Genomic DNA, 14,356 nt, shown 5'->3' on the forward strand with positions numbered 1-14,356 from the left:
TGGATATCCTCTTTAGTGTACATGGCAGATCTTGCTGCAATAAGACGAAAAAGTAGATGTGTGAGCACCCCTGCTGTAAATCGTGGCGATGGAGGCTTTACTTTATTTGACTACCATACGTCACATGAAATGTTTATCATATGACAATAGCCTCCTCCCCTACCTAGTGCAGTTTACATTTCAAGTTCAAGGAAATCCACTGTTAAAAAGAAACTTTTTTTTAATGCAATAAATGCTTGATGTTTCCAAAGTCAATGAGTAATTGTGTTAAATAATTGTGATCTCAATATTTACCAAAATAATCATAATCGAGCAGCCCTAATCCCTATGGAGAAAATCAACGGGAAAGACATTTCTAGAACCAATGCTGCTGTAAACACGGCAGTCACTGTTGCACCCTATTGAACCTGTCTAAACTATCTTTTCTCTAAAAGCATGTATGATGTTTTTGGTTTAGTTAGCATAGCTAAAGTTAAAGGTATTTTTATCATGATATTGTCCTCAGATACTTAAAACCTGCTCATACTGTGTTAACACTTTGGTCGTCAGAATCATCAGGCGCAGATGTGTCTAAGCCGTCGGATGGTTGCCCATCACCCACATTTGGGGTCAGAGGTCAGGGGACACTTTACTCCCCTGAGTTGGAACAGATCTCCCTGCGTGAAAGTGAGGGTCCGTTCATTGACACTCCATATTGTCACCTTCTGTTACCTCTATATGAGCAATTTATCACAGTAATACTCATGCAAGTGTCTTAAAGCAATATTCTGTGTAAAATACAACATAAGCTCTGTCAACTACCTCTGTGAACTGCAGTCGATTACCACAGAAAATAATTTAAACTCAACCCACAGTCCCCCAAACAAACAGAAGACGTGGTTACTTTAATACAAACATGCTTTGCAGTAAATGTCATAGTTTTGGCAAATGCGACTAAAATACATTTAGTTTTTTGTTGTCTGAACAGCAAAACAAAAAAATGTAAAAATGTTTTTTTTACAAACCCAATTGTGGCAGGGCGGAGGGCGGGGCCGAGTCGTGATCCTACACACCCGGTCCCGTATTAGGCTAATCAAGCCTCCGAGAGGGATAAAGGTCGACTGCAGAGGGTCGTGTGGGAGAGAGAGATCGTTAACGGACATGTCCGTCATGTGTGTGTTTGTCTTTTAAGTTTATCATTAAAACTATTATTTATATTGTCAAGCCGGTTCTCGCCTCCTCCTTACCATTGATCACCAATATAAACCCTCCATTTTTATTTTGAATCCAATTAAAATAATTTTTGGACATTAATGCTTCTGACATGTATGTTGCCTCATGAGTCCAGAACCATGGCAAAATGTCTTGACTGATTTTTCTGTTTGCTGTCCTCTCTTTCCAAAATGACAGTTACTCTCTTATGTCTTTTACCATCACTTGCAAAACAAGACTGCCGACTGTCGCTCCTAAAGATCGGATTTAAAAAAACAAACAAATTAGATTTATGTGCAGTGTGAACGAAGTCTTACAGTGGAAGCCTAGTTGGGTTTAAAAGCACAAATGTAAAGCTTATAGTTTTGTAAGAGCACTCACATAACTCACATTCTTCAATAAAATGTTTGTTATTAGTGATGCTTGCTAAGGCATTTGCTAAGGCTTTTACTATTGCTAATACTTGGGGTTAGGAATTTAATCCAACTCTAAGTATTAACCTTCTAACTGCCCTGGATCTTTTGCACTATGGACATAAATAATACCTCAAATTGTGTGGCTTGTTGAGGAAAGGCTTTCATTGCAGAAAAAAGTCCCATAGACTTAAAAGTATAGCGGGAGCAATAATTTTGTACCAAAAAGTACCATAGTATTACCTTGGCATTCTAGACATATAAGGTACCCTGAAAATACCATGTTTTTTGGACCATTTACAATGTTAGTTCAATGGTATTCTTGCCTTAGAGGTATGTGCAAATAATGTTTTACATTAATAAAGTAATAATTCAGTGCAATAGTATATATCAAAGTACCATAGTATTACCATCTGATATGAAATCAATGTGATTTGAGGTGCTGCCAGCTTTCCTGCTTGGCTTTCTTTGTACTTATATTACTGTACTCACACAAACTAAGGGATTAGTCAATAGAAAATGTTATGACTACAGGCTACAGATGCTGTTGATAGAGCTTAAGTCGTAATTAACCTGGAATACAGCAATCCATAGTCCAAATAGAAATTTTTACAAGATTTGAATGGAACATCTCTTGTCTCTGTGCTTTTTTCTTTCTCACGCTGTTTCCTTTGTTCAGGGTCTGCGGCAAACTCACGCAGCTCTACTCAAATGAATTCATATTCAGATAGTGGATATCAGGAAGTGAGTGGTTACTATAGCAACACAGTAACGCCTAGGCGTTCTGAAGGGAGGACCCAGTCCACTAGCTCCGCCCCTAGTGGAAGCCCCACCCTTGCCATGAGCTCTAGGGCTGAAGGACAGGCCTCAGCACAGGTATAAACACATGCACACACAAACACAAATAAGTTGTTTAATTTACTTTTTTGTCAGTTGTATTTGACACTTTTAAAAATGGCATTAAAGGTGGTTTAAGCAAAACAAATAATTAATACCTTCCATATAATCTCCCTACCTGAGTGCTATTACTGAAATTGGTGTCCTGAAAAATTTTACTTGAGTTTGACAGACAAGAATTACACACTTCACCTTTAGTGCTGAAATATACACCCTAAAATGTAATTAAATTTAAGCTTGTGATATCATGTTGTTGAGAATGAAATGGTGTTTGATTACATGAAGTTCATTACCAGATTGTTGTGTACTGCATTGTGCTTACAGTGTTTGTATGTCTGGAATATGTTTTTCAGGTTACAGGAAGTGGGCGTGTCATGAGGCGTGTTAGTTCTGTTCCCACACGTGCCACTACTCCGCTCTACAATCCCTCATCACCAGCGTCTCGGCAGCCCCTGCGTACTTCACTTGGAAGCCCATTCGGCTCACCAATAGTCTCAGAGCCTCGTCCTCTACCTAGCATATTTCCTGGCACCACCTTGCCTCTTACCTCCAGCCACACCCCCGATCCAGTTCACTCCACTTACCTGGGACGGCATGGGGCGGGGTCAGAGTCTGAGTCATCTCATACACTCCTGCGGTCCGGTATGACTGCTCAGCCGCAGCAGTACGGAACCCTGGGGAAGCACGAATCACGAGCCTATGACAGCACTCACTCTTCTTTTGGGCCGCGAGCCTATGACATCTTTGAGAGGATGGTCCTGTCAAGGCCTGATAGTCTTACAGGTGGGTTATACACAGAAACTGTCCTGTTTCATAGTTTAAGGCTTAATCACATTCACCCTCGAACAGTGCAATCAGGAATTTCAGCAAAGACATATTCCTGTTGTAAATTTGCATGGGGTTAGAGTTTGGTGAATTTTGAAAAAATCGCAGCATTGACCAATAACTGTTGCTTGGTTTGGCAGTGACCTCTGTGTTCTGTGTGGGCAGGTTTCAAATGCACATCTAATCCAGCTACGCCTTCTTTACCTGTAAAAATTGTCTTTGCAAGGGTGACAGAGTCTTTTGTGTTGCTTGCTAAAGCAATCATCACTATTATTATTGCTCTTTCTTAGGGTTTTCCGTTTATCCAGAACACCCTAGCAACCACCTAGCAATGCCCTAGCAACCACCCAGAACACCCTAGTAACCACATAACAACACAGTAAAAACACTCAGGACACATTGAATAATCTTGTCAATGAAATAACTAAAATGTTTGTTGACTAAGGTTTATATATTATTTTGGCAATGCTAATGAAGACGAGATGAAAAAGACTTAAGGAAAGCATACTGTTGAAGAAAACATGACAAGAAAAAAAGAATACTGCAACATATTAACAATGCATTAAAACAATTTCTAGAAAAAGAAAAGTCCAGAAAGAATTGCATTTTCCCCCTTAAGCTGTGTGAACAGATAGACCTCAACCACTTTAATGAGTTAATTATCTCACTCAAACTCTGATTAATGCTGACTTTGTTTCAAACTGTAATTCCAGAATTTGTGTGAATAAATCAGCTCCTCCGCATTCCTCTCTCTCGCCCTCTCTCGTGCAGCTTTCAGCAGCTCGTTGAGTTTAGTGTACGCTTGTTGAGTTTAGTGTTGAGTTTAAGTGCATGCAGTAAGGAAGTCACAAATGATGTTTTCGCATATTTACTGAATTTAAGATTTATAGAAGTTACAGATCTATAAACATGTCAATTCAACAAGTGAATGGCGTTGTACCGCTTCTCTGTAAGTGAGCGATGTGATAACATTATCGCTCCTGTTTAAAATCAACAAAGCTGTCAACACTGCAAGCGCACAATGTTGGAGCGATCTAGTTTTGGGGCTCCCTAACAATACAGTACATTTGATGAGAAAGGCAGAAACAGCAAAAATGCTTTGTGTAAAGTGCTACCAGAACTACACAGCTGAAGGGTGAAGCACTCTCTCTAGAGCTCCATATGACTTATAAAGGTATTTTTTCTGCAGTGTGAATGAGCCAATTTTGGTATGTAAAAATTATACATAACAATAATAATTAATTAATATAAATACTATAATATTAATTATATAAGGTGCATTCAGAAAGTTATGCTAAAATGCTTTAAAATTATTTATCCACACACCATACTCCAAGTCAAAAACCAGATTTTTGATAACAAATTTTTGATTGCAAATCAGAAAAAATCTGAAATATCACATTGACATAAGTATTCAGACCCTTTGCTATGACACTTTAAATTGAGCAATTTAGAGATGTTTCTACACGTTGATTGGAGTCCACCTGTGGCAAATTCAATTGATTGGTCATGATTTGGAAAGGCACACACCTGTCTATATAAGGTCTTACAGCTGAAAATGCATATCAGAGCAAAAACCAAACTATGAGGTCAAAGGAACTGCCTGACGGAGCTCATAGACAGGATTTTGTTGAGGCACAGATCTGGGGAAAGCTAAAAAAAGGTTTCTGTATTAAATGTTCCTAAGAGCATAGTGGCCTCCAAAATTCTTAAATGGAAGAAGTTTGGAATAATGAGTACTCTTCCTAGAGCTGGCCACCCGGCCAAACTGAGCAATCAGGGAAGAAGGGCCTTGGTAAGAAGTGACCAAGAACCCGATGGTAACTCTGGTTGAGCTCTAGAGATCATGTGTGGAGATGGGAGAAATTTGCAGAAGATCAAACACAATAAATGACTAAAAATTAACAGGACAATAGGCACAGTGAGAGTCAGTGCAGCGCCGACCAGTACACAGTAGTGCAAAAAGATGACAGTTTCTAAAAATGCCAAATGTAAACATAACATACTAAAAGATAGTGTTCTATAAACATAGCAGTTATTGAGGTAGCAGCCAGGTATAAAGTGACAATAATTAAAGTGCAACTCAGGACACGTGTGTGTGTGTGTGTGTGTGTGTGTGTGTGTCCAGTCTCTGAGTATTGAGGAGTCTGATGCTTGGGGGAAGAAGCTGTTACACAGTCTGGCCGTGAGGGCCCGAATGCTTCGGTACCTCTTGCCAGATGGCAGGAGGGTGAAGAGTTTGTGTGTGGGGTCATCCACAATACTGGATGCTTTGCCGATGCAGTGTTTTTTGTAAATGCCTTTGATGGAGGGAAGAGAGACCCCGATGATCTTCTCAGCTGTCCTTACTATCCTCTGCAGGTCTTTGCAGCCTGAAACGGTGCAAGTCCCAAACCAGGCAGTGATGCAGCTGCTCGGGATGCTCTCAATAGTCCCTCTATAGAATGTAGTGAGGATAGGGGGTGGGATATGTGCTTTCCTCAGCCTTCGAAGAAAGTAGAGATGCTGCTGGGTTTTATTAGTAATGGAGCTTGTGTTGAGGGACCATGTGAGGTTCTCTGCCAGGTGAACACCAAGGAATTTGGTGCTCTTGACGATCTCCACAGAGGAGCCGTCGATGTTCAGCGGTGAGCAGTCACTCTGTGCTCTCCTAAAGTCAACAACCATCTCTTTTGTTGTGTCCACATTCAGAGACAGGTTGTTGGCTCTACACCAGTCTGTCAGCCACTGCATCTCCTCTCTGTATGCTGACTCGTCGTTCTTGCTGATGAGAACCACCCCGTTCGTGTCATCGGCGAACTTAATGATGTGGTTCAAGCAGTGCATTGCTGCACATTCGTGAGACAGCAGAGTGAACAGCAGTGGACTGAGCAAACAGCCCTGGGGGCCCCCAGTGCTCAGTGTGGTGGTGGTGGAGATGCTGTTCCCGATCCGGACTGACTGAGGTCTTCCAGTCAGGAAGTCCAGGATCCAGTTGCAGAGGGAGGTGTCCAGGCCCAGCAGGTTCAGGAATGTTGTCTGGTCCAGCAGCCTTCCGTGGGTTGACTCTACGTAGAGTTTTCCTCGCATCAGCCGTGGTAAGACAGAGCACCTGGTCGTTGGGAGGAGGGGTGGTCTTCCTCGCAACCACGTTGTTCTGTGCTTCAAACTTAGCGTAGAAGTCGTTCAGCGCATCTGGAAGGGAGGCATCTTTGTCACAGGCAACTGATGTTGTCCTGTAGTTGGTGATGGCCTGGATGCCCTGCCACATGCACCGCGTGTCGCTGCTGTCCTGGAAGTGACTGTGGATTCTCTGGGCATGTGCGCGATTTGCCTCTCTGATGGCCCGGGACAGTTTGGCCCTCGCTGTTCTTAAGGCAGCCTTGTCGCCTGCTCTGAAGGCGGAGTCTCGGGTCCTCAGCAGTGCACGGACCTCCGCAGTCATCCACGGCTTCTGGTTGGAGCGTGTTGTGATGGTCTTGGAGAAGGTGACATCATCAATGCACTTGCTGATGTAGCTGGTCACTGATGCTGTGTATTCCTCCAACTTGGTAGAGTCGCCATATGTTGCAGCCTCCCTGAACATGTGCCAGCCAGTACACTCAAAACAGCCCTGAAGAGCAGAGATGGCTCCTGCTGGCCAGGTTTTCACCTGCTTCTGGAGCGGTTTTGTGCGTCTGACGAGTGGTCTGTATGCTGGAATTAGCATAACAGAGATGTGGTCTGAGTAGCCAAGGTGGGGCGGGGCTGCGACTAGTACGCGCCTGGGATGTTTGTGTAAACAAGATCAACCGTGTTTGCCCCTCTCGTTGCAAAGTCCACATACTGATGGAATTTAGGGAGCACTGTCTTGAGATTCGCATAGTTGAAATCTCCAGCAACAATAAACAGTCCATCTGGGTGAGCGTTCTGCAGTTCGCTCATAGCCCCATACAGTTCACAGAGCACTTCCTTAGCATTAGCCCTGAGGGGAATGTAAACAATGTATAACGTATAATAACAGTGGTGAATTCCAGTGGTAAATAAAAAGGTCTGCATCTAACAGTCACAAGCTCCACCAGCGATGAGCAGTAACTAGAGACTAGCATAGAGTTATTGCACCATTCCGTGTTGATGTAAACACACAAGCCACCAACGCGAGTCTTACCGCACAGAGCTGCATTTCTGTCTGCATGAAACAAGGCGAGCCCGTCTAGCTGAATGGCGGCGTCAGGAACTCTGTCGCTGAGCCACGTCTCCGTGAAAACAAAGACGCAGCAGTCTCTAAGCTCACGCTGCTTAGTCTGCTGGAGTCGGATGTAGTCCAGTTTATTGTCCAGGGAGCAAACATTTGAGAGCAGGATAGACAGGAGAGCTGGCCGGCTAGGGTTTGTTTTTAGCCTAGCATGGACCCCCGCCCTCTTGCTGCACTTTCGCTTCCTCGCACACCGCTTACAACGTCCCCTCCCCCGGGCACCGGCATCAGGCGACACCGAGGACTGGAGGCCTGGTCTCCGTAGCAAGCCGAGTTCGCGATAGCAACTCCTGCAGATCATCATGCAGCTTGGTTGTTGCATGAATCTTATATTTTAACAGTGTCTAGCGATGGTAGACACAAACACCAGTTGCTCCGATGTCCATGTGCCGTAAAAGTCGGGCTAAGTGACAAAAATAACACCATTTTGGATCCGGAGTGGCCGCTGATGTTCCCCATCCAACCTGACAGAGCTTGAGAGGATCTGCAGAGAAGAATTGCAGAAAATACCAAATCCAGGTGTGCAAAGCTTTAAAAAAGAAATTACTGTGACAGTGAATGGTAGCTGAGACTAATATTCTGCCTAACATCTGCTTTTGTGTTCCGATAGAGGGCCGATAACGATGAGAAACAAGTGACTGAAGAGTAGGCTACATACTTTAAAAATCATTCCGTCTAATTAAAACTAGAGGTAATAATTGAGAAAAGTAACCCCCATGAGATTTAGGTGAGATTGGTGCCCTAGCAACCACCCACCCTATGTGGAGTTTCAGAGATTTACCCACCTAGATCAAGTCTAGTTTATTTTCTGATACATAAAAATTTATTCTATAAAGTTTCAATTTATAAAATGATTTACCCTTCCATCCTGACCAGGCCCAAGTTGTATCAAACACAATTTCTACACCTGAAAAGTTACGGGGATTAAGGGACACAGATTTGACTATGTGTGAATCTTTCTTTCCGTAGTATATGCCTCATATTACATAAGGATTAGTAATGCTTTGACATCTGGGTGTGGGTGTGTTTGGTTCGGATTATAAAATCTTCCCCAGTTTAAGAAGGTATTTCTTTCCTGAAAATCCCCTCATAAGGTACATTTTCATACCTTGAAAGCACTGGGGAGAATTTATTAAGTGTTTCTCAGCATAATATATGATGTCTATGATCAGTTCTATTAAAACCACAACTATGAGATCCACAGGAAGAAAACTTTTCACTACAGAAACAATTGAGAAGAGGGTCATAAGTTGGTCTAGGTGGGTGCTGCAGAGCGGCTCACACAAATTGGTTCTCATAAAAGCATGAAAGAGGATCCTTGTAACTGGTACTACCTGAATTATCATAACTCTGTGGATGAGTTTGATTATGAGATGCTATGCATGCATATGAGAAGCAAAAGTGCCGTGATGCATTAATATATGGCCTTTATGTTGTATTGTTTCTAAATGTTATAACAGGCTCAATTCTATTTCGAATGAAAATCCACATGAAACAGGAGCTGCAGGGATAATGAGTTTGTGAGTGTGTGTGTGTGTGTGTGTGTGCTTGCGTGTGTATGTATGTGTGCTTGCGCATGTGTGTGTGTGTGCTTGCGCATGTGTGTGTGTGCGTGTGTGGTATAGTTTTCCCCCAGTGCCCAGTTATGCTGTATATATTTGTAGATTACACGTGATGTAAAACATTTGAAAAAGAAGCTTTTAACTCCAGGCTCCTGTGAAACAAGTATAGCGGAATTTAGAGATTTATGAAAGACAAACTCACTGAATTCTGCATGACTGTCCTAAACCAGCTTACTTGTGTAGTTCTGTTCAATTCACAGTTTGTTTTATAATATTGACAGTGCCTGATTGACATGTGAGACTCCCAATTCCAAAAAGTTCTGTGAGAAACCGATTAAGGACTTTATATTCTAATGTTCTATTCACTCAATAACTAGTCATTTTATAAAGGCAGGGATATTTCATATAAATAAGTGAAGGCAGGTGTATAGTTATGGGAGTGTTATGGGCATGTTATCACACTTTTTACTTCAGTGAATATTTCTCAGGGTAAATTTTTTTTTAAAGTACATTTTTCAAAGTCTTGGCTACAAAAAAAAATTTTTTTGAATGTTTTATCCGTTATTGCCCAGGAAAAAGGCATAAAAAATTTTTTAAAAAAGGCAAAGCTACAGTTCCTTGAACACATGTTGACATTTTGTAACCAAATGCCCCAATAGGGGGGCATATTATTACACTACACTGTATATGGCAAGCTGTCACAATGGAACTTGCCATTAAACCAGGTCCGTAGGTTTCATGTGAACAAGCAGCACAAATACTGGTTAGAAGGGTGGACCCTTTGCAATGTGTTCGTCACAAACACACACAGCAGTGATTCATTGTCCATGATAAAGTGATGGTGAAAGGAGATCTTAACACTATTTGTTGTACAAAAAAATCCTAGATGGAACTTGTGACAGAAATCAAGTATTTTTCAGCCTAGTAAGGTACATTTTAATTACCAAAGATGCATGCCAAGTTATAACTATCACCAAAACTGCAAGCACTTTTCATATGGAGTTCAACGCTGACGCCCTGACACAAATCATGAACACCGCTTCACAAAGCGGATGGCCACAGTCTGCCGGCTGATTAATATTGTGGAAGATGAGAGTTTAAGAGAATTAATGCCCATTGCAATGAAACTGAAACCATAGTGGGGACTAGTTCTTTCAATTAGTCAAACTCCCACTTAGACTTTGGGACACATTGAAAGTTACTTGAATTGGTGCAATTTTAGTGCATTTCTATCTTTATACTGTACAAAGCTTTTTTTGGGGGGGGGTTAAATGTAACGATTTAATGCTTTGTTAATAAAGCATTAAATCGTTACATATTCTCTTCTTTTAAAGGAAATAAATTCATTCTGACAGAAAAATACGTATATTATAGAGTCAATAAAGCATTAAATCTTTACATATTCTCTTCTTTTAAAGGAAATAAATTCATTCTGACAGAAAAATACGTATATTATAAGAGTTCAAAATCTGTAATCAATCAAGATTAACTATGTAAAATTATGTAATTAATGTAAAAACATTAATCACTGACAGCATTAGTTTAAAAGTTAAACAAATCAGCCTAAATAATTAAACAAAATGTTGTTAACAAAGGAGAGTAGAATGAGAGTGTGCACATGAGCAATTCCCTCTCTCTTCCTCCTCCTCATCCTCATCTTCTTTCCATCTCTAATGGTTGGTTCAGGTTTTCCCATAAGCCTACAGTTGTCTGTTTACATGGCAGTCACAAATTGCATGTTGCATAATAGCTGTAAGGCTACAAGTGCACGGTGCCTAGACCTCTAACTAGATGATAAATGAATGCACCAAGTGCCTCTCTATAGAAGACAAATTGTCTTTAGAAGACAAACTCCAGAACATATTGCCAAAAGTTTCAGAATTAAGGCCCGATATACCCCGCATACATTTTTCTTCAATCTACGCTCAGAGGTAAAAAGAAGTTCTAAGCAGCCGAGCAACGGTATAATGTTTGTGAACATTCAGACACCAGTCATGAACTCTGGGAGGTGTTTATACAGTAGGAGAATTTAAATACTGTATATGGACACTACATGTAAAACCTAAACTAATGTGACATTAAAATGTGTTATCAATGACTTTATGCCTCATTCTATGAGTAGAATTTACATGAAGTCAGTAAAAGAAGTTGTTTTCACCACTCAATGATGATTTAAAGTAATACTATATGCAGTTGAAAATGTTTAATTGGTCTTGTTAAGATTCTGAATTCTTGACACCAATACACGAATGCTATATGCGGCCATAATATGCACCAATTACACTCTGCTATTGTAGTTTATCATGACACTGTTACAGCTTCAAATACAGTATAGGTGTATAAAAGAGTAGTAATGAGCGAAATACAGACAAAAGAATGCTGATAGAGGCATATCTTTCTTTAGGCAGATGTGTGAGTGGCTTTCGCTGTAGATGGCACATGAATTGGCACTTGAGAGTATTTAATTAGATTTAATTATTTTGGATACTAATTAAAGAAAAACAATCGCATGACATGGTCTTGCATGTCGGTGTTCTCATGTTGAATACTAACTGCAAATCTTAAAGTAGTAGGTGGAGCTTCAGGTCTCACCTACGATGACATGGACCAATGGCAGCAAAAACATGTTTAGCAGCCGGCTAGAAGTTTTCCTAAAAGTTTGCCCAGGCGAGCTGTTCTGAACCACTGAATTGAATGCAAAAACTCCTTCTATTTGTCTAGATTTTTTTCTAAATATACCCATTTGTTCTTCGATTTTGTATGAAGTATATAAGGGCCTTTACATTAGGTCCCGTAAAACAAATCCCTTAAATTCTACGTAATACTGGGTGATCTACATGCTGGTTTTGGAATCAGGCATTACTCGGGAAACCCATCCTTCATCTCTGTTACAGCTGATAGTTTGAGTGCAGCAATCAAGGTTTGTCTGCTGTGGATCACTTGTGTGCCGTTGAAAGTTCTGGTTTTTAATATCAGTGTCACAATGTTTCTAGGTGTTGCATGGCAACACTTAAAGCTCATCATGTTCTACAATCATGCTTCATTTAATACATTAATGAGCACACAATGTCAGTACAAATATTTACAAGGTTTGTCAGTAGTTTCAGTAACTATACTCCCAGAGTTGTGTAATTGGGAATGCAATATGTGTTAGGCATTTGGACAAACCTATTGGAGTCTGATTGCCATTTGAAATAATGTGTGGGAGAGAGGCTGAGATAATGTTGAAGGCCTTTCGCTACTTCAGCTGAATTGCATAAAATAATTGTTATGCATTTCACTGATTTTGTCACAAAAAAAAAAGTGGCCAACTGACATTCAGGACCAACAAAGCTTAACAAGTGCCTCCTTTTAACATTGAAACACAAACTGCTCATACCAAGTGTTTTCACCTTTTAGCTGCTGCTGCTGCCAAGGTCATTATCTCTCACAGCTATGTCTGAAGGTGTGAAAGTCCAGTAGAATGGTTAATTATAGCAGACCATTTTTATATAATACAACTCACATTTGAACTTAAAGGTGCACCCAGTAGTTTTCTGAGGGCAGCAGAGGCGGACAGAGTACACAGCTTCATTACTTGAGTAAAAGTACAGATACCCCTTGCAAAATTTGACTCAAGTACAAGTAAAAGTACTACAGTCAGATGTCTACTTAAGTAAAAGTACTAAAGTACTTGTTTTTAAATGTACTTGAGTATCAAGAGTACAAGAGTAGATTTTCTAAATATTGCATTACTAGTCTACTGCCACAGTGCTTACATTTATGCACAGAAACGTCCTACATGGAGTTATGAAAAATGTTAATAAGAATGTAAAAGGAACTGAAAGTAAAATAAAGTCATTTTCATCTTTTTACCATGTTGCTTTATTTAACATTTATCACTTGTAACGGCCGCGGAAACGGCCCACAAGGCAATAGCACAATGGCAACGCTCTGACAAACCTCTGCTAGAGTTTTAATGGATTTTTTGTACCCACATTTGAACCTGACCGTGTTATACACGCAGCATAGATCAAAGAAGAGAAAATAATAATGATTAAAGAAAATCAGCTAATCAGCTATGTTTAGGTCAGCGTACAAAGAAGGAAAAATTAAATTCAGCTCATTTGAGTTACAGTATTAAGCCCCTTCCTCTCACATTGACATACAGGCAAAGGCAGGAGAAAATACTTTCAGCTGAATAACACCATTCTCTCACACACAATCTATGTGTGACAACTGTGTGTGTGTGTGTGTGTGTGTGTGTGTGTGTGTGTGTACTGTATTTCAATTCAATCAAATGTCATGAAGTCCTTGTTCAACTTGAGAAGAAGTTGGTTCTCAAAATTCTGTGAATGAATTGATCCCCTTCTTGGGGTGAAAAGCAAACCTGCTATGCTAAAAAGCCTTTCACACGCTGCTGAAGCTGGCAGGGCTGTGTTGAGCTTTAGTGAGAGGTTACGCACAGCTGGATAGGGGCCAGTGTATTCACTCCTTCAGCTGTAGCGGCTAGGTATACATCAAGTTGCTTACTTATCTCATGGGAATGCGTCTGCTTGACATTGGAGAAGAAGTCATCTTCATCAGAAGAGGTTGATGTGGTATCAGGAGATCGAAGACCTTCATCGTGTTCTGGCAGATGTTCCTTGATGTAACTAAGGCCTTGATTAGAAACACAGAATCACACCAACAAACACATATTTTTGTTATTATTACTCTGTAATTAAACAACTGCATAGAATCATTGTTGGATGTAAAGGTTTTTGAAAAAACAAGAAAACAAACAAACAAAAAAAAACATTTTCCTTACCAAGCTGTAGGACTGTGTCATTGCTGGTCCAGGAGGTTTTGAACCTTGGAACGAGAATGGCTGCTGCAATTAGCTCTGGCTCTGACATCATGCTCTCAAACCGCTTCCTCAAGCCTTCAAGAAGAGCATCAACAAGTGGCTTGCAAAATCTGAGTGACGGTCTGGACTTTTCAAGCTTGGTTGTGAGGGTGGTGATTGTCGGGAGCAGCCAGCCCATCTGAATGTTGACTTCTCCTTGTAGTATGTTCAAGGACTTCGCAACTGGACTCATGGTGGTGACATATTCCCCTAAAAAGGCTATGTCAGCCGGACTGTACCTAATAGAAACAGAAGAAAATAAACAAACACATATTTCAACAAAATGTATACAGAACCACTGTGCAATGCTGGACGTTTATTTATTTGTTTATGTACCTACAGCAGATAATGTGGTAAGTATTAACAAAATAAGAACACAATTATACAT

At 40.6% G+C, this 14,356-nt stretch overlaps 1 protein-coding gene across 3 annotated transcripts in view; it reads left to right on the forward strand.

The window, feature by feature from the left end:
• LOC127647061 (plakophilin-4-like) overlaps positions 1-14,356 on the forward strand; it is a 77,942-nt gene that overhangs the window by 16,106 nt on the left and 47,480 nt on the right. For 2 of the 3 annotated variants that reach the window (XM_052131135.1, XM_052131137.1), the window contains 3 exons: positions 550-672; positions 2,284-2,480; positions 2,855-3,284. In XM_052131135.1, coding sequence (XP_051987095.1) covers positions 550-672; positions 2,284-2,480; positions 2,855-3,284 — 750 coding nt within the window. The remainder of the gene's footprint in view (positions 1-549; positions 673-2,283; positions 2,481-2,854; positions 3,285-14,356) is intronic. The other variant, XM_052131136.1, reaches the window with a different exon arrangement.

This window comes from Xyrauchen texanus, chromosome 7, assembly GCF_025860055.1.
Source record: "Xyrauchen texanus isolate HMW12.3.18 chromosome 7, RBS_HiC_50CHRs, whole genome shotgun sequence".
Lineage (NCBI taxonomy): Eukaryota > Metazoa > Chordata > Actinopteri > Cypriniformes > Catostomidae > Xyrauchen > Xyrauchen texanus.